Source organism: Symphodus melops, assembly GCF_947650265.1.
Source record: "Symphodus melops genome assembly, chromosome: 12".
Classification (NCBI taxonomy): domain Eukaryota; kingdom Metazoa; phylum Chordata; class Actinopteri; order Labriformes; family Labridae; genus Symphodus; species Symphodus melops.
Window position 1 is genome coordinate 970,325 of NC_136702.1, and position 19,607 is coordinate 989,931.

A 19,607-nucleotide genomic window follows, 5' to 3' on the forward strand; every position below is an offset into this window, starting at 1 on the left:
TCCAAATGGACGCCAGGAGTGCCAGAAGTTGAGCTGAGCTGTCCCAGAAATCTCCCACAACTACCTGAGACCTGCCGCGACGAGAAGCGGGTCGGGGTCAGCTCGTCAGGAGAGAGAGGGAGGGGCCGAACTCATCCTGCGACCTGCGACCTTTCATATTCACTCTTTGGTTTCTTTCCTCCTGAATATTCAGCCTCACCATTAAGGCTCCCATCAGGGAGCGACAGATACCATCACAATACTGTAATCATGATACTTTAAAGCCTCTGGAAATATGAGCTCAATGTTTCGAGTCGTATTAAACGACCTGAGTGCAAATGAAAGTTCACAGTTCTTACAGACGTCGAGTTAAAAGTCCGATTTTGGATGTTTGGATGTTTTTTGTTTTTTTTTCACGACTCTTCGGATGTGTCTCACTTTGATTGACGTCTTCCGGACTCTTCCTGAGCTCGTGACCCCCGAAATAAAAGGGCCGAGAAACAGGGGACCCGTACTCTGTCCCTGTAGGAGGTTAAGGCGTATAACAGACACACACACACACACACACACACACACACACACACACACACATACAAAGATCCATCCAAACGCTGAAACACAAAATAATATTTTCCTCCACGTGTAGAAACACTTAAAAAACACAGACGTCCATGTGTCTTTAAAGAGCAGTCATGTGTAAACGTCCATTGAAAGTATTTTTATTGAATTTCACTTAAAGATGTTTTCATTTTCTTTATAAACACTTTTTCTGTATTTTTACTATAAATAGCCAAATATATGTTTATATGTTTATTTATTTTTTGAAGCCATCGTATTCTTGATCTTTAGCTTCACATTAAGCGAAGGGTTAAACGTCCTTTTCAACTATAATTTAATATCAAGTTAAAGATTTATTGTTGAGCTTTTTATGTCCTTACTGTGGACAGAGTCGGAAATAAGAGAGAGAGAGAGAGGAAGGGGAACGCCATGCGGGAAAGGAGCCACAGGTCGGATTTGAACCCGGGCCTCCTGCTTTCACAGACGGCAGCCTCTGTACACGGGGTTCGCCCCCGAACCACTCGGCCACAGGAACACCTCGCATTTAAAAAATACAGCAACCTTATTAATCCTTCTTTAGACTAACCTTGAAGGGAAAAGTGGCACACACACACACACACACACACACACACACACACACACACACACACACACACACTGCACAGTCAATCCAAATCCTGTGCAATTTTTTCCCCATTTAGTGCGACACACTCAGCTCTGCAATCACATGTCAACCTGTCTGCACCAATAACAAGCCGGCTGCAGAGAAAGCCCTCGTACCTGAGAGCTCGTCAGGAGGAGGCCGATGTTTGGAGGAAACGGAAACTGATACGCTTTAAAAAGTGAGGAGGAGGAGGAGGAGGAGGAGGAGGAGGAGGAGGGGGGGGGGGGGGGGGGGGGGAACGAGGATATTAAAGAGGTCAGACAGACAGCGATTCTTTTTGTGGCCTTTTTTCTCCTCGTTTTAAATTTCATTTCACTGTTTTATGACTACCTTTTTTTTTTTTTTTGCCAACACCCCTCAGTCTAGGAAGACGGAGGAGAAGTATTTGTCAAAGAAGGAGGTCACAGGTGGAGGTGCATGCTGAAGCAAGAAACACAACACACACACACACACACACACACACACACACACACACAGATAGATAGAGAGATCCTACCATGAAGCATGCCGGTCCTCGGAGGTTTCTGGAAGCTTGTGGCGACTTCTCTGACTCCTCACCTCCAGCAGACAGGCAAACGGCCTTGTGGGGTAAACAAGGGTGTGCGGGGGTATAGTGGATGGTTTTCCTTGGCAGGTCCCCCCCCCCCCCCCCCCTTGGGTGTGGGCGGAGCCAATGCACTCAGAGAAGATGTCAATCATTTTACTGTCAGACACCAATGAGGAAGCTTTTGTCTTCAAACGTAAATCCTTTGATTCTTCTGGAGGGAGTCAATGATTGAAAACATGCAGTGAGGGACACCCAGGCCTGCGTCTCAGCGTGTGTGTGTGTGTGTGTGTGTGTGTGTGTGTGTGTGTGTGTGAGCGCGCTGAGTGGCTGTCAGGGTGATAATGATCTCTGGCCGTCTCTGCAGGTCAGAGGTGACCTCATGGCTGTGATCTCCTGTTTGTTTTTGCTTTGCTGCCCTTGGACGGGTTAACACAGCACACAGAGCATCAGCTGGGCCGTGCACTTCCTCTGACACACACACACACACACACAGACAGGGCTCAGTCACTGGGCGTCTGGGGGTCACTTCCACATGTGTTGATGGTCCTGAGTGGACTAATCTAAACTGGTGAAATGTTATCCCCCTGCAGGGAGGACGACTCGACTACTGCGCTGTCGGCCCGACGTTCAGGAGAGGAACCACACAGAGATCGAGACTGTGCAGCTCACGTGTGTGTGTGTGTGGGGGGGGGGGGGGGGGGGGGGGAATGAGAGTTCCTAAATCCTCCATAAAATGCCTCAAACTTGGCTCCGAATGTGCCGCAGAATGCTTGTTAACAATGTTTCACGTTTGGATATTTGAAGTTGTTTCTAATTTCAGGTGTTTATTTTAATTTCTGGTTTGCAGACGCTTCACTTAAAAACTCCAATTTCACATGTTTTTTTAAAAAAAAGGAGAAGTTAATGAATGGATGTAAATTTAGTTGAAGTAAATAAGTGTGAAGACGTGTGCATTACAGCTGGGGAATATTTAGAACATAAAGGTGAATGAACATTTGCTAGTCACTGAGATTATTCAGACACATTCAAAGAAAAGGTTTCACATGATGAAGCCAACTGGTGGCCTGACGTGCAGTCCAACACTCCCGCTCCCCAATGAAGGTCGGGTCAGATCAAAGTTTGAAAGTACATCACTTTAATGTTTAAAATGGCCCTCTTCGTTAGCTGTCTTCGTTAGCTGTCTTTGTTAGCATGATTCCTGTCCTAACACTCTCTCTAGTCTGCAGGGTCTTGGGTTGGAGGGTCGCCAGCTCAAGTCCAGGTGCGGACTGAGTGGTAGCAGGAGAGGTGCCAGAGTCAGGTGCCTTTACGTGAGGCAACCCCCCCCCCCCCCCCCACACACACACACACACACACACACACACACACACACACTAGCTCAGGAGTGCTCGCCGTGGGCGGCCCCCGTCCTCTAACATCTCTCCATCAGTGCACGTCCACAGGATGCACACGTAGCATGCTCAACAGGATTTCCCCGTCACAAAGCGTTAAAAAGAAAAGAAATGAAAACGCGTACTTCAGGATTTAAGGCCGACTTTTCTCTCAACATGATCTACCGCTGCACATGGGCATCCTTAAAACCCAGCAGCCTTCTCAGAGGATTTAAGGCATTCACCCTGCAGATAGTTTTTGTGGCGTTGCCTCCGTGCAAACACGACAGCAGCCACATCACAGGTCTGCAGAGGCTGCAGTGCTGACTGAGGCGGTGCCAGCAGAGGTATGCTAATGGAGACAGAGGATCTTTGTGTGTGCGTCACAGCTCTCCTCTGAGCGCCGTGGTCGGATGCCCACCCACCTCCTTAACTCTCAAACTTCAAACGCTCAACAGAGACGCACTAATACGGAACATATTGGGCCGGAGCGCTGGACATGTAAGACAAGAGACGGAGAGACGGCCCTTATGGTTTTTAAAACTGCAGTTCAAATAATCACAGAGCAGATATAAGATATGATCACACCTCCTCCTTGTGTCCTTGCCTCCTTCCCACCTTAAATCCTTTCCTTATTCTCAGTCCTACAGCAGCCACTTCAGGCAGCTGAGTTATTTATAACAGGTGTTAATCATTTTTTTCAAAGGCCAAAAAACAGATCTAAATCCTGCAGAAACTTTTGATGTTTGTTACTAAATACACAAATAAATTAGTGCTGCACATGACAGATTAACAAATCATATGCATCCTAAATGTGTACGAGTTCAGGGATCAAAAATGCAAAAACAGAAAACATCAAAACAGGCTTTTTGAATGGGTGTGTATGTGACTTCCTGTGCTTCTGCAGCCAGCCTCTAGTGGACACTTCAGGAACTGCAGGACTTTACACTTCTGCATCTGATTGATTTTTCCCGCTTGGCTAAAAAGCCCCTAAAAGTTGGACCTTGTTTTTTTATTAAATTGGTTAAACTGTGCTAAGCTATAAACATTAATAATCAGTAAAGCAAATAAAGATAATGTGTGCGTCTTTGCAGATTAAATATCTGCATGCTTTTGTGCACACATGCATGTTTAGATAGTCAGCTGGGTGTGTGTGCACGTGGCTGTGTGTGCATGTGTGTGTGTGTATGTGGTGTTTCGGGAAAGCTGTGAACTGAAAACAAATGGGAATCCTAAGAGAGGTGAACATGACAAATGGAGCTGCTCGCAGGGAACAGAAGCATTAGTGTGTATGGTGAGGGGTCTGGTTTAGCACATGGTGTCTTTGTGTGTGTGTGTGTGTGTGTGTGTGTGTGTAGGGGGTAATAGAGGGAATGGGAATGACATTAGATTGGGAGGAATGGTGGGGATGGAGTCAGTGGAGGTCTGACACTGCCAGATCCGTCCATGTGTCACTGATTAACCGGGTAGAGTTGCAATGATTTAGTTGACAAAGCATTGCATTAGTGGATCCACAACTCTGTGTGTGTGTGTGTGTGTGTGTGTGTGTGTGTGTGCATGTGTGTGTGTGCAGATTAATGATGCTGGGGAAAGCCAGATACGTGTTGACATAAACGGAGGTGCCAAAGTGATATCACTGCATTGTTTTATTTCTCACGATGCTTCGTTTTAGTTTACAGCGCTCAGATGATGGAGACTGACTGCGATGCTGTCTGTTGTCCATTATTGTATTTTGTATTGTTGATGGTCATTTGTAATGACTTTGTATATTTTTGGTGTATGTGCAAGGGGTGTACAAGGGTTCTGTTTTTTGTTTAGGAAAAAATTATAAAGAAGAAAAAAAAAAGAATGAGTGCTATGCTTTCTTGGAAGTTGTACAAAATGATGAATGCAAAAAAAACGTTACAAAACACGAAGTTGATGTTGATGAGTCCTTGTGGCAGAAATTTCTGAAAATTAATATGATTCAGTGGTTTATCCAGTTGGGTGAAAGAAAAAGCTCCAATTTACAATCAGAGAAATCCAAGTTCACTGAGGTTATTCCCTCAGAAGAGCGAGTACAAAAAGTCTTCATCGCCTGTAAATCTTATTCTGAACGTTGCCATTTTCTCCTCTTCACATGGAGGTCACTTCCTCGCCTCCCTCACTTGCAGCGTGTTTGCTGTTGATGCAGTTGTTTGTTGTGTTTTTGCAGCACGTTTCTACGGCGTCGTGCGTTCTCTCTCCCCTCGTGTTCGTTGGTTCGCTCGCTCGCTCGTCGGAGGTTTTGAATGCAGCAGAGATCACAGAGTCTCTGCATCTGTTTTTTCAAACTGTCGTGATTCAGCTGCAGAACAGAGCGGTCTGTTCATCGACCTAAACCACTTTGTCTGCATGTGTCCGTGTGTGTTCACGACTGTCAAAGACATGTGTGTGTGTGTGTGTGTGTGTGTGTGTGAGTCTCACAGAGAGAGGTGTGGATAAGTGAGGGACAGGAACCACCGACACTTTTCTTAAACCGAAGCCGGACCTGTTTTATCTCAGTGTGAGGAGAGAGAGAGAGCACGCGGGGTCTCTGCAGGGACAAGGTCGGACTCGGTTTGTGTGGCTGGGAAAGGAGGAGGAGGAGGGAGGAGGAGGAGGAGGAGGAGGGAGGAGGAGGAGGAGGGAGGAGGATGATGTTTGCTGCAGGTCTGTCTGTCTGTCTGGAGGGTCTGCTCCTGGGGCTAACTGATTAGGGCCATAATTTGAGGGGGTGTCTTTAGGGAGCAGCCCACCGCCGCCACCCATGGGAGGCTGGAGTAGGTGCAATAGGACCCGGAGAACATCAACACACACACTCATGCGTGCACACAAACACACACACACACACACACACACACACACACACTGCATGCTTATGAAATGATGGATAAGCAGACGTGGGGATTGAGAACAGGAAGTGATGGTTTAAACAGAGCGCCACAGACGCCAGAAACAGAACTACTCGCCCTCTGAGACTAAACGCAGAGTGGAAGGAACAGGTAAGCTTTGAATTATGTTTCATATTCACGTCGCCACTTAATTTAAAGCGGCTGTGATCAATATTTCACTAGATCAACAACGGATAACACCACGGACTCGTGTGTGAAAAAGTCACGCGGGAATGAATCGACACTGAATGATCACCGAACCCTGCGGCTCCCTCCTCCTGTTTTAGCTTCTTTCAGCTCGTTGTTTTTTTGGTTTTAATCCTTCAGACATCCTTAAAGTGTAGCTCTCAGACTCTGCAGACAACCGGTGAACAAAGAGCAGCGTCCAAATGTTTCCCTCAGGAGTCAGCGGAGAACAAGAAAGCAAGAAAAGAGAGTGAATATTTGTTCATCAGAATCAGAAATACTCGATTAATCCCCAGGGAGGAAGAACTTGTAGTTTCCTGCAGTATGTAACTTTGGTGTTTGTGCTGTTTGATAAGACGGCTGAGGCTGAGAGGATGAAGAGAGAAAGAGAGAGAGAGCACCGAGGTGCACGAGGAGGTCGAGGTGCTCCAGCAGGATGACCCTGATGAGCGCCGCACGCCGAAACACGTCAGTTTGAATTGTTAATTAAGTTGATGTTCGTGCTCTGAGTGTTGCTCGAGCTTTTTTGACCTGTACGAATATTTAAATAAATCCATCTGACACCAACAATGTCGTCTCTCTGCCCGGCGACCTGCAGAGGCCACGCCCCTTAATTCTACATCTTTAAGAAAAACCACAGACCTGGCTCCTCCACGTTCAGCCTCTGGTCACTTCCTGTCAGCACCTCAGGTCACTTCCTGTCAGCCCCTGTGCTCTCAGGTCACTTCCTGTCAGCACCTGTGCTCTCAGGTCACTTCCTGTCAGCACCTGTGCTCTCTGGTCACTTCCTGTCAGCACCTGTGTGTGTGATCAGATTTACAGCTGTTTGTTTGCATGTTGATCTTTACTTCTATTCTACTTACTCTCTGATGTTTGTCGATAAAAGCGTCGGATAAATGAATTGTGAATTTATGAAAAGATCAAAAATGAAGCGTGAACTCTTTGTGTCTTATAATCCAATAATGACGTCTAATGGGTGTAATGGAGTCAGCCTGTAATATTTATTACTGCTGGTTTGGAGCTGATATTTATCTGGTGATTACAGGTCCTCGAGCTCGGCCCGGCTTTGTTTCCCTGCGTTGTTAGGCCATCGCCATGACGCCGTGTGGGTCTGCACGGTCAACAAGCAGCCTGCAATCTCCCATTAGATCAGACGCTATTAGTGCCGGGAGGAGTCTCTGAGCAAACAGCGTCCCTGCCTTTAAAACAGGGTTATCTAATCTCGTCCACAGGGATGAGCTGGACTTTGGAGTTGTCAGACAGACAGTCAGGCGGGTTTGTCTACAAGCCTTGTTTGGCACAGGAAATAAAACGCCACTCAACATCAGACAGGTCCTCATTGGTCGGCGTGTGAGACGGTCCTCATCCAGAGAATGAGCTTTATGAGAGGGGATCAGATAAGAGTTTGTGGAGGTCAGATAACGTCTGGTGCTGAGAAACATCTCAAGCAAAGGAAGTGCTTCAAGTTCTCTTCAAATACACGTTTTTAAGTAGTAAAACAAGAAATAACAAAGGTTTGTTAGAAGGAAATAAAGGGTGATTTAGAGTTAAGATGAAGCCGATGCTGAAGTGTTAAACTCCTGCAGTTCCTGGAGTGTCCACTAGAGGCTGGCTGCAGCAGCACAGGAAGTCACATACACACCCATTCAAAAAGCCTGGGGGGGGGGGGGGGGGGGATGTTTTGATGACTCAGCAGTTTTGATTGGATGAAGAATCAGAGTTATTCACAATAAGGCGTGTAGCTGAGCTGATTGACAGGTGGGCGCCGTGTAACGGTTTGTCAGGAGGTTTAAAACCCGCCTCAGCTCTCAGCCTGTCGTTAGCTTGACTCAGAGTTAGCCTGAGACAGCATTTCCAGCACGGAGACCGCCACCCATGGGACTCCAGCGCCCCCTGCAGGGACACATGGGGGACTCCAGCGCCCCCTGCAGGAACACACGGGGGACTCCAGCGCCCCCTGCAGGGACACACGGGGGACTCTAGCTCCCCCTGCAGGGACACACGGGGGACTCCAGCGCCCCCTGCAGGGACACACGGGGGACTCTAGCTCCCCCTGCAGGGACACACAGGGACTCCAGCGCCCCCTGCAGGGACACACGGGGGACTCTAGCTCCCCCTGCAGGGACACACGGGGGAGGACACTCACTAATATTTACAGTCTTTGTTTTTACAGTCACAACCAAATGTTTTGTTTGGAGATGATGAGGGGTGAAGGAGGGTTTGCTCCTTTATCTCAATGTCACTTATGATTGGACGTATTCTCATTGGACAAGACTGGACCAACTGCATCATCTCAGTGTGTCGTTATCGGGAAATTCAAGGTGTTTTAAAAGTCCAGCCGTAGTTGGACTAACACAGTAAGTGAAGCTGAGAGCAACTTTCCCAGAGACCACCTTGACTTTGTGTAGGGACTCAGGGATTCTCTCATCCTGGACTTATTAGCAGAGCTTCTTCTTCATGGTTAAAGGAACGTTTACAGAGACATGCTGCTTGTGGTTCTTCATGGGAGTAATAATGCATGTGAACCAGTCAATTAGACTTCATCCTGGACTGAGTTCTCCTCCTGCATTAAGACTGACACACATTTAGAAAAGACTCTCTCACTCGCCCTCCTTCTCTCTCTCTCTCTCTCTCTCGCTCGTCCAGGCTCAGGAGGGCTGTGTATCGGGGCCCAGTCTGGCCCCGGTCTGTCCAGCGTCACACTAAGTACCTCTGACAGCCCACCGCACAGTTATTAACTGTGATCCGCCACCACAGGGCCCGGGCAGCCCCGCGCTGAGGGGAGGGTCCACCAGAGGGCTCTGCTCGAAACACAAAGACCGCTTTCACCTCCCTCGCTGCGACCCCCCCCTCGCCCGCTAATACATATTTACATCATTGCATATACAGTGTGCATACACTTTTTCTAATGTGGCTCTATTCATGTGCTGCTGGGGAGCTGCTCTGCCAAACGTCGGAGCCGCTGAACTCTGATGTGATGTTTACGTGGAGGAAGAGCGGGGGAGGGCGCTCCTTTTTTTTCATCATGTGATAATCAGGAGCGAGTCGACGAACGACGAGGAAGATTTTAAAAACTTGTCAGATATTTACAGGAACAAAACTCTGAAAGGCCAAACACGGCCCAGAGGTTAAAGGTCAAAGACTGAATTAGCTAAGGTTACACCTAGCAGACACCTGTCACTCAAATAGGCCACGCCCCCTAATTCTACATCCCTTTAATCATTTCTATTTAAAAGAAGAACGATTTTTTTCGGTTAAGTTTGTTAGTAAAGTTTGGCAACTTAACATGGAATCTAATTGATGTCGACTCACATTTGGAGCCAGCCTCTAGTGGCCGTTCAAGGAACTGCAGCTTCCGGCCTTAAATTTCTTCACCCTACAGGCTGCCCCCTTGTAGTTACTTTTATAATTTAAATAATAACATGACATTTAAGTTATGCTGGAAACAAGAGAGTTTAGTTGTTTGTTTGTTTTTAATAATTATTTAACGCTTGATGAATTATCGAACAATTAAAAAAGAAGAAGAAGAGGAGCAGTGTGGGAGTCTCTCTCAGAGGAAACGTTCTCCTGGTCAGTGTTTAGTTGTGAAGACGACTGAGGGTCCACATGCACTTACAGCTCCGAGCATGTACAGCCAGCAAGCGTTATGTTGCCTGAGGAATGCCGTCCGTAGACTCTGGGCTTTCATCCATATAGGTGGTCTGCTGCTCTGTTTGTCCTGAGCTCGCTCGCCCCTTTTTCTTCCTCAGGATGTGGGCGAGCGGAGCGCCATCAGCCCCCCCCCCCCCCCCCCCCCCAGCTTCAAACAACAACACAACACGGGTCATTAGACGACAAAATTGGGAGAGAAATAAATAAATGTTAGTGAGGAGGAGGAGAACAGAGAGAGAGAGAGAGAGAGAGAGAGAGAGAGAGACAGAGGGAGAGTGATATCCATAATGACAGTCGACTATGTTTAGCCTGCAGAAAGACGGCGGGATAAACAGCAGCTCGTCCCGGCTAACAGGAGGGCTTTAAGTCGCTGAATCGAAAACCCCCAAAAGCCACTTTTTCCTGCCCACATCGGCCATAATGAGAGCCCCGCCATTCAATTGTTGAATAGTTGAGGCTTTTCCCTCTGAGGTGACTGGCTTTAATATAGCAACGCGACATACACAGTGGAGCAATGGACGTCCCCAGCAGTGTTCAAAGCTGTGGCGGGAGAAGGACACGGCTGACATGCATTATTCCTTACAAAAGCTGCCCTTTGTTTGCTTTATGCTCAGATCCCACAAATTGTAGGCTTTGTCCGTCAACATTTCGTATTTCGGGCAGACCTTCTTTTTTTTTTTTCGTTGTTTTTATTACCCCTCCCTTTCAGTCTCTACTGTTGTCCTCTCTGGCCTCGTTGGCATGTGTCACGCCATCGATCACTGCTCACGTCGAACACAGCCGCATCAGTCTTATTTCCTGTCCGTTGAGTTGAACTCACGGTGAAAAGGAAGGAGGTACACCTGGTCAAAATCACATTTAACCCAAATTATTTACACTTTTTATTCTCAGTATTCTGCTTTAAAGATTTTTTTTTTTGAGCTTTAAAGATAAGACAGATTATATATTCAGAAATCAGAGATAGAGAGAGAGAGGGGAAAGGAAGCACAGGTCGGACTCGAACCTGCAGCCTCTGCACATTGTACACATGCTCCAAGAACTCGGCGACTAGTATTCTGCATTTCACAGTGAAGTGTTGTTCTCTGAGCTTCACGTGTCAGCAGAGACGTTTTCAATGATTTGTTTTGGTTTCATAAAAAATGGGAGGAGCTCTGCCGCTCTGCGGTTCAAACTATGAATCATCAAAACAGCTTCAAGGTCATCAAACATAAAGAAGACGCTTTTATCTGAATGTTTCTCACCATTCAAAGATCCGCTTGTCCTTCAGTGCACAATCAAAGGAGATCTAATCCAACCTGCAGAAAAAATCACCTTTAAAAAAAATAAAATCTCTAAATAGGTGGATTTATTTTTCACTTTCATAAAGACGTTAATGTTTGAACTTGAACTCTCAAGAAAAGAAGAGGAGTTGATTTATAGCTTCATGCAGCATCAAGTGCAAAAAAAAAAAAAAAAAAAGACAAAGTGTGAAATGTTTTTCCAAGCTCTGAGACAAACTGACAAACCACAGATTCCTGACAGAAAGAGAATCCAAAGGCTGAAAGAGACCCGCAGTGATGGAGCGAGGGGTCACTCTGTTTGGACCAGATCGGAACTTCCGGGTCACTTCCTGCCTTCGGTTTCTGCTGTTTGTAAATCAGTTTGAGCTTTTGTAAAAGTGTTTCTCATCTTCTTATTTTGTTTGGCACTTCCCAGCCACCGTACATAAAAACTCTTTTTTTTGAACAATGTTGTTGTTTTTGTTTTTCCACATGATCTTTAACACAATGGGACTTTTTTAAAATGTCTTTACTTTCATGCTTTTATAAGGATTATTGTATTTTAATTGTGTTTCACTTTTATTGTTTTTATAGTAGCACTTTGGTAAATGTGCTTTAGAAATAAAGATTGATTGATTGATATATTGCTACGCTGCCAGTTTATTTCTTATTTATTCGAATGCCGTGTTTTATAAATGTAAATAAGTTAAATTATTTATTTTGATAAAGGACAATTAAACAATTAAAGGCTTGACCTCCACCTCACAGAAAAGCTATTTCAATCTTCATCGTTTAGATATTATAATAAATATGGGGAACATTTCGCTTCATGTTGAGGAAACTTGAGTTTGTCTCTCTTTACAAACAGGTCAGGCTCCATTAACCGAGCACACAGCCGAGTCAGAGCAGGTCAAAACAGCCAATGGCGCCACCGCACACACACACACACACACACACACACACACACACACACACACACACACACACACACACACACACACACACACACACACACACACACACACACACTGCTCAATTAGCCCTCCTGTAGCCCGGGCCTCTCTTAACCCTGCAGCTACGCTTAGAAGTCATTACACTCAGGGTCAAGTGTGATCCCTGCACTTATCTGCATCAACAACTGGCAAGTGTACACACACACACACTCTCTCTCTCACACACACTCTCTCTCTCACACACACTCTCTCTCTCTCACACACACTCTCTCTCTCTCACACACACACTCTCTCTCTCTCACACACACACTCTCTCTCTCTCACACACACACTCTCTCTCTCTCTCTCACACACTCTCTCTCACACACACTCTCTCTCACACACACTCTCTCTCTCTCTCTCTCTCACACTCTCTCTCTCTCACACACACACTCTCTCTCTCACACACACTCTCTCTCTCTCACACACTCTCTCTCTCACACACACACTCTCTCTCTCTCTTTCACACTCTCTCTCTCACACACACACTCTCTCACACACACACTCTCTCTCACACACACACACTCTCTCTCTCTCTGTCTCTCTCTCTCTCTCTCTCTCTCTCTCTCACACACACACACACACACACACACACACACACAGACACACACACACACAGACACACACACACACACACACACACACACACACACACACACACACACACAGACACAGACACACACACACACACACACACACACACACACGCGCGCTCTCTCGTCGTCGAGGGTCGTAAAAAATGATTGAAGGAGCGCTGTGATTGAAGAAGCGATGCTGCCCTCGTGCGCTCTGTGATTTGTAATTACAAGTTCACTTCACAGATTTGATTAGTGGCTGATGGGTGGAGAGGTTCACATTTTAACAGCGTGAACTCAAATCTGACCTGAAGAGCCACTAAACATTTACGAGCACATCTTTAAACATGTCATTTGTTCAGTCCGGGATTATTAAAGAGGATGCATCTCTCTCTGTCGGGGTCCTTTCTGAAAGGCCCGGGGATCTGGGACTAGTCCTGGACTCAGACCTGACATTTTAAAGGCCACATTAAGACAATGAAAACATCAGCTCACTATCGCCTAAAGAACCAAGGCTGGATCAAGCATTAGGGCAACCGGGCAGTTACCCAGGGGCCCGAGGTCTGTAGAAGGTCCAGGATCAAAGTGCACGGGCTCTACTTCAGCCTCTGAATTGGTCCCACCGCAGTTTTTCCGCACAGCACCACTGCGAACTCCTTCTCTGAGGGAGGAAGAGGAGCAAGCACAAAAACAACAACTTCCTGAGGACATGCATGTTCCCTCAAAGGATGATGCTGCAGAATTTACATGTTTGGTGGCTGCAGAACGAATCTAACTATTTATACCTAAACGCCAGTTAAATTTCAAAATATGTAAAATACTGGAAACCCCTTCAAATTCATGCACGGACTTCAGCTCAGAGTGCCTGAATCTCTCCGCTCCTGTTAGGATGGAACAGTTTGAGTTTTTAATAATGAGAGATTTTTTTTTTTTTTATCTGAGCGGCATCACAGAGCGTCTTGTCTCCTCTGCTCGCTCTGAAAATGACTCCGAGATGTGCGGTGGGCCGGGGAGGAAACTCCCTCCACCACAGCCCTGCTATCTCTGTGGGAGTCCATTATACACACACACACACACACACACACACAGACAGACACACACACACACACAATGGTGGGCAGATGTCTGCACTCACCACACTTTAAACCAACCAGTATGAATTTGTTCCTGTGGACATCCCCTGCCCCACCCAGGCAGACAGACTCCCACCCACAGACCTCCACCCACAAGGTGTCGGGTGTGTGTGTTTGAGAGAGAGGCACTTAACCACTTGTGTTACAGTTAAACAGATGGAGGAGTAAAGCCACAGAGGGGTCAAAGGGTCAGGACATGTTCCCGGTTGCTTTCACAAACCTTCAGTTGTGGGCACCGAGCGTTCACTTCCTTTAAAGCTGCGCATGGATTTACTCAGATAAGAGAAACATCTTTGCCATCCTGATTAACTGATCTGAAATATCAGAACAGGCTGTTTCTGTGTCTGTAGCTTTAAATATGTAAATGAGCTGTGTCTGACCACGCCCCCTCTCTGGAAGGGCTCGGGTGTACTCGCTGCTTTCTGGCTCCGTGTCCTATTGTTTACGGTGAGAAGGCAGACTCAGAGGGCAGAACAAACACCTAGCTGTGGGAGTGTCACACACCTGGGGGAGGGGCTACTGCCCTTTGTGATGTCATGAAGGGAACATCTCCAAACGGCCTGTTTGAGCACACATTTTCTGGAAAGTGGAGCAGGCAGAAGACGGAGGATCGTTGGAGGATCTGTAGATGGTCTAATGGTCCATGTTTGTTTTAGATTTTAATGATTTTTGTGTGAAGCACTTTGAATCGCCGTGTTGTTGAAATGAGCTCTATGAATTAACATATTGATACCTGGAAGCAACATATTGCTTATTAAGTTAATATAATTGATCATTAATACTATACTTTTTATATTATACAGATGAGTGAAAATGTGTTTATCAGATCTCTGCAGTGCTGCCTGACAGACTAAACTCAGGGAAAAGACCTCTTAATGATTCTTACATTAAACTCTAGCACCCTCTGCTGGTGAATTTTGTGCATGACATCTAGTCAGAATTTGTAGAAATCTTTTATTTATATCGTCAGTCAAAAGTACATTACCCCTAAGCACCGTTAAAAACGACCGAATATTTCACATTTAAGGCCGAGAGGACTCGCTCTTAAAATTCTGGAGGCAGCTTTCGCCGTAAAAAGAGAGAGAGGAGGACATTTTAAAATCACGTTTATAAACCATCCCAGAGGATGATGCTTCTGGTCAGGAGTCCCTTTGAGTCAGAGGAGTTCAGCCCAAACGGAGAGCGAGTGGGAGGATGTGCAAACCCGTCCGTGTTTCCAAAAAAATAATGAAACGTCACCGTTTTATTCAAGAGGTCAACTCTCGTCACAGTGACCAAAAAAAAAAAAAAAAAAGGAAAAGGGGGGAAATCATGAAGCAACAGACACCGTCCTGTCGTCACAAACAGATGAGTCAGAAATGAGGAAAACTGAAACACAACAAACTGAAGAGTTTTGTTCTTCCCTATTTACAAAAGAAAGCGTTTCAGGCTGGGCCGTTACATTCATCAAATAAGGAGGAACCAAAAGGACAAACGTGTTCTTTCTTCTTCTGTCGTCAGCAGCTCGCTCTTCAGCAGTGTGTTGGAGCGTCCTTCTCTTCACTCACAAGAAAATTCATTAAAAAGAAAACAAAAGAAAGGCCTTGCTAGCAAACAATGAGGGGACACAGAGGGTACAACAAAACGTGGCCTCCTTTCCTTTTGTACACTTGAAATAAAAAACGTCTGCATGAAATGTGCCCGCTGCTGTCGACCTGCAGAACATGAAAACGTAAAATCTGACGGGGGTTCGAGCCATCCTGAGAACAATCTGAAAAGAATAAATACACCCTGGCCCTCGTGTTGAGTGATGGATTGTGTCAGAACTCAGTCCAGGTGTCTGCTGCGTCCTCAGTATCCCTGTAGTCCATTGTAAACTTTCTGTACAGAGCCCTGCTTCAGGAGGCTCCGGATACCTGCAACGACAACACGAGAGGAAGAGCTTCATCTTCTAACAGCTTTATACTGATCCAAACATGTTCACTAAACACAACTCTGCCCCCTAGTGTTTAAGATGAGTACTGCAGTCTAAACTCTAATCATCACAGAGAGCTGTCTGGCTCCGCCCCCTCCTCTCACACAGGTCAGCATGTGGTGGACACTGTAGCTTCAGTGTTTAGCCAGCTCTGCATGTGGTGGACACTGTAGCTTCAGTGTTTAGCCAGCTCTGCATGTAGAGACACTGTAGCTTCAGTGTTTAGCCAGCTCTGCATGTGGTGTACACTGTAGCTTCAGTGTTCAGCCAGCTCTGCATGTGGTGTACACTGTAGCTTCAGTGTTTAGCCAGCTCTGCATGTGGTGGACACTGTAGCTTCAGAGTTTAGCCAGCTCTGCATGTGGTGGACACTGTAGCTTCAGTGTTTAGCCAGCTCTGCATGTGGTGGACACTGTAGCTTCAGTGTTTAGCCAGCTCTGCATGTGGTGGACACTGTAGCTTCAGTGTTTAGCCAGCTCTGCATGTGGTGGACGCTGTAGCTTCAGTGTTTAGCCAGCTCTGCATGTGGTGGACACTGTAGCTTCAGTGTTTAGCCAGCTCTGCATGTGGTGGACACTGTAGCTTCAGTGTTTAGCCAGCTCTGCATGGGTCTGTAAAGCTTTCTGCGTTCTAACCTCTCTCCATGTTTCATCTCCAACATTGATCCTAGTTTGAGCAGCTTTCTGCTGCTGGAGCTTATTAGAAACATGCAGAGGCTTTTTAGCTCGGGTACAATCACTTCTATCTGAAGCAGTTCCACTGCCCGCTTCCATCGCTAGAAGGAGGACATAGTGGACATAATTCCCCCCCCCTCTCCTCACCTTCTTTCTGCTGCTCGTCCAGCTGCGTCTGAGGAAACTCCACGTCGAAGGAGATGATGAGGGAACCTCTGATGTTGATGTTGTCGAAGTTTGGCAGACCTTCTCCTTTCTTCCACATGCGAGCGCCGGGTTTGGTGACCTTGTCTCTCTCTATGTGGACCTGCGAGTCAGAGGCAGACGTCCAGTTCACTTCTCTTGGCTTTTAAATCAGATGATCTGAACGCACCTTTCCTGGTCTGACGGTACCTTGTGTCCGTCCAAATGCACGATGTCCATCTTGAAGCCGACCAGCGCCTCCACCAGGGAGATGGTGACGTTGGTGTAGAGGTCATCTCCTCTGCGCTCAAACACTGGATGTCTGAAACAGAAACATGTCTCGAGGTCACATGACCGCTCGTCACTCACGATACAAACCGCAGACACACGGAGAGGAAAGAGATTCGTACTTCAGCACTTTGATTCTGAATCGTAGATCTCCAGGTTCTCCATCGATGTGAGGCTCGCCTGCGGTCACAGAGAACGACGTGAACAGCGGCACACGGTTACAGAACACCTGATCCATTCATCTTGTGACAAACGTACCTTCTCCAATGAACGGGTACTCCATCTCATCTCTCACTCCCTGCTCGATTTCCACCTCCAGCGTTCTCTCTTCATTAACCAGCCTGGAGGAAAAACAAACACATCTCAGGTGTCAGTCCGTGACGATCAGCTGGGCTGTAGTGACTTGACCAATCAAAACGTTTGAGCCACTGAGGCGCTGATCGATTATTCTTATTCTTATCATGACGTGCAGACTGTGAGGTGACCTGTCCTCGACTGTGCCGACGTCAGAGCTCTCCTTGTGTTTCTAATTTGTGGCCACGATGAGACTCATGAAAAGCAGCGACTCACTTCACGTTTGGACACTCGTCACAGACCATCTCCTGAGTCATTTGGAAGCGTCCAGGTCCGAGCTGCGTCGTCCTCATCTCCTGCCTGCAGTTACACTTCCTCTTTCCGGGAGCTTCTTTGGCTATGGGTTTGTTACGAACGACCTGAGGGACGAAAACATTCAAGAGAGTGTGTTTTCAGAACTTCAATAATATGAAAGATTTTGAGGGAGAACCCGGCTTCAACTCGTGCAGGAATTTTAATCAAGGGGACGTTATGTTCACCTCCACAAAGTTCCCAGAGTACACCTCTTCGAGCGTGACCTCCAGGTCAAGGATGATGTCATTTCCTCTGGGGATGTTCCTGTCCTGCTGCTGTCTGTTTCCTCCAAACATGAACCCAAAGTCTCCAAAGAAGCTGCAGACAGAGAAAGAGAAAGAGAGAGAGAGAGAGAGAGAGCGAGAGAGAGAGAGAGAGAGAGAGAGAGAGAGAGAGATCAGAGGATATTTTAAAGTTCAGACTGTGATAGGATTCATTCTCCCTCTGTGCACAAACTTAGAAACAGCAGGCACTAAATCTCCATATACACTTCTGTTAGACATTATCCTAACTGACCTACATCCAGCGTTTAGCTGCTGACCGTGACGTATCGCCCGGCCTGAGCTCAGGAAACTCACCTGGAGAAAATGTCGTTGTGTGAGCCGTGATGACCTTCTTTGAGTCCATCTTCACCGTACGCGTCGTACTGTTTTCTTTTCTCCTCGTCTGAGAGAACCTACGAGAGAACCAACCGGTCAGGTCTCAGAACGAGCGATCAAAAAAATACATATTTCAAACAAGCGTGATTTAAAATAACAACATGACAAAACAAACCCATCACCATTTAAAAAGTCCACGACACAGAGCTTCGTTAATACAGTTAAAAGAAAAAACTGTTATTATCATTTTACGAGATTTGGAGGAGCTCGTCTTTTCTATTCCTCTGCCTGCTTAAATGGCTTTACCTACACACGGTTCACCAGCCAATCACAGGGCTGACATGTCGAGACAGACAACCAAACAGGTAACCTAACCAGCATGTGTTTGGACTATGGCAGGAAGCCAGAGTACCCGGAGAGAACCCACGGCATGCACAGGGGATCAGACGGGGATTCAAACCAGCAACCTCCTCACTGAGAGCCCGGGTTTAGATTTATCATATAATGACATTTATGTTATTTATTTTCAGCAAATGTAACTTTAATAGCAATTATTCAATTAACAAATCTAAGGAGAAGGTGACATTATTGATTAACTGTTAGGCAATTTAATTATTATTTAGTATGCAATGTCAACACATTCCCCTCTATTATAAAAGTGTAGGAGAGACTTTGATTCGTAAGAGCGGTGTGAATGTCAGTTCAGGAGACACCTGCTCAGGTTAGAAATCCACTCGCTCTGCTCCACGTCTCGTTTGTCCCGTTAGTCAGCTGTGCGACGCAGCAGCCAATCAGAGGCAGACACACAGTCCAACCCACCAATCACAGTAGAGATTCCGTTTCCAACAACAACCAAAACAGCTAACGCACAAAAGAAGCCTTCAGTGTCTCTGCTTCGGGCTCTTCCGGACTCAGTCTGAAACGGACTCAGTCTGAAACTGTGTGCAGTTAAAACAAATACCTCATAAGCTGCCCCCAAGTCTGCGAACTTGTCCTGGGCTTTCGGGTCGTCCTGGTTCCGGTCGGGATGTAACTGGAGAGCAAGCTTTCTGTAGGCCTTCTTTATGTCGCGGATCGATGCAGACTTGCTCACACCCAAGATCTGATAGAAATCTCGCCTGCAAGTCAAGAACAGAGGGAATAATAAAAGGACAGGGTTGTTATTAGCTGGATAGCATGGCCAGTACCCGGATATACTGTTTATGTATCCAGAAACACAGCTAACTCCGAGCCAGCTGCAGAAAACTATTAAGGAAGCCGCTTTGTATAAAACACTGGCGTTATCTACGACAACAGACGCGTTTGGCTGAAAGTCATCAGTTAACACGGTCGCTATTTAATCCCAAACACCGGTATGAATGCTAATGCTAGCCAGAAACCACTGGCACGAAATTAGTTCCAAGTCAATGTTAAAAAAATATCTACTTAAGGTGCCCATAAAATAAGTCTATAGATC

The 19,607-nt window shown here is 46.4% G+C and overlaps 1 protein-coding gene across 2 annotated transcripts in view; it reads right to left on the reverse strand.

Annotated features, from left to right (window-relative positions):
- dnajb11 (DnaJ heat shock protein family (Hsp40) member B11) overlaps nucleotides 1-19,607 on the reverse strand; it is a 146,732-nt gene that overhangs the window by 126,430 nt on the left and 695 nt on the right. Inside the window, exons 2-10 of one of the 2 annotated variants that reach the window (XM_079358032.1) lie at nucleotides 19,113-19,269; nucleotides 18,131-18,228; nucleotides 17,738-17,870; nucleotides 17,475-17,617; nucleotides 17,163-17,245; nucleotides 17,027-17,084; nucleotides 16,827-16,938; nucleotides 16,581-16,740; nucleotides 14,740-15,700 (exon numbers count right to left, since the gene is read on the reverse strand). In XM_079358032.1, coding sequence (XP_079214158.1) covers nucleotides 15,636-15,700; nucleotides 16,581-16,740; nucleotides 16,827-16,938; nucleotides 17,027-17,084; nucleotides 17,163-17,245; nucleotides 17,475-17,617; nucleotides 17,738-17,870; nucleotides 18,131-18,228; nucleotides 19,113-19,269 — 1,009 coding nt within the window. In that variant the 3' untranslated portion in view covers nucleotides 14,740-15,635. Of the gene's footprint in view, nucleotides 1-14,739; nucleotides 15,701-16,556; nucleotides 16,741-16,826; nucleotides 16,939-17,026; nucleotides 17,085-17,162; nucleotides 17,246-17,474; nucleotides 17,618-17,737; nucleotides 17,871-18,130; nucleotides 18,229-19,112; nucleotides 19,270-19,607 lie in introns of those variants that run through there. The other variant, XM_079358033.1, reaches the window with a different exon arrangement.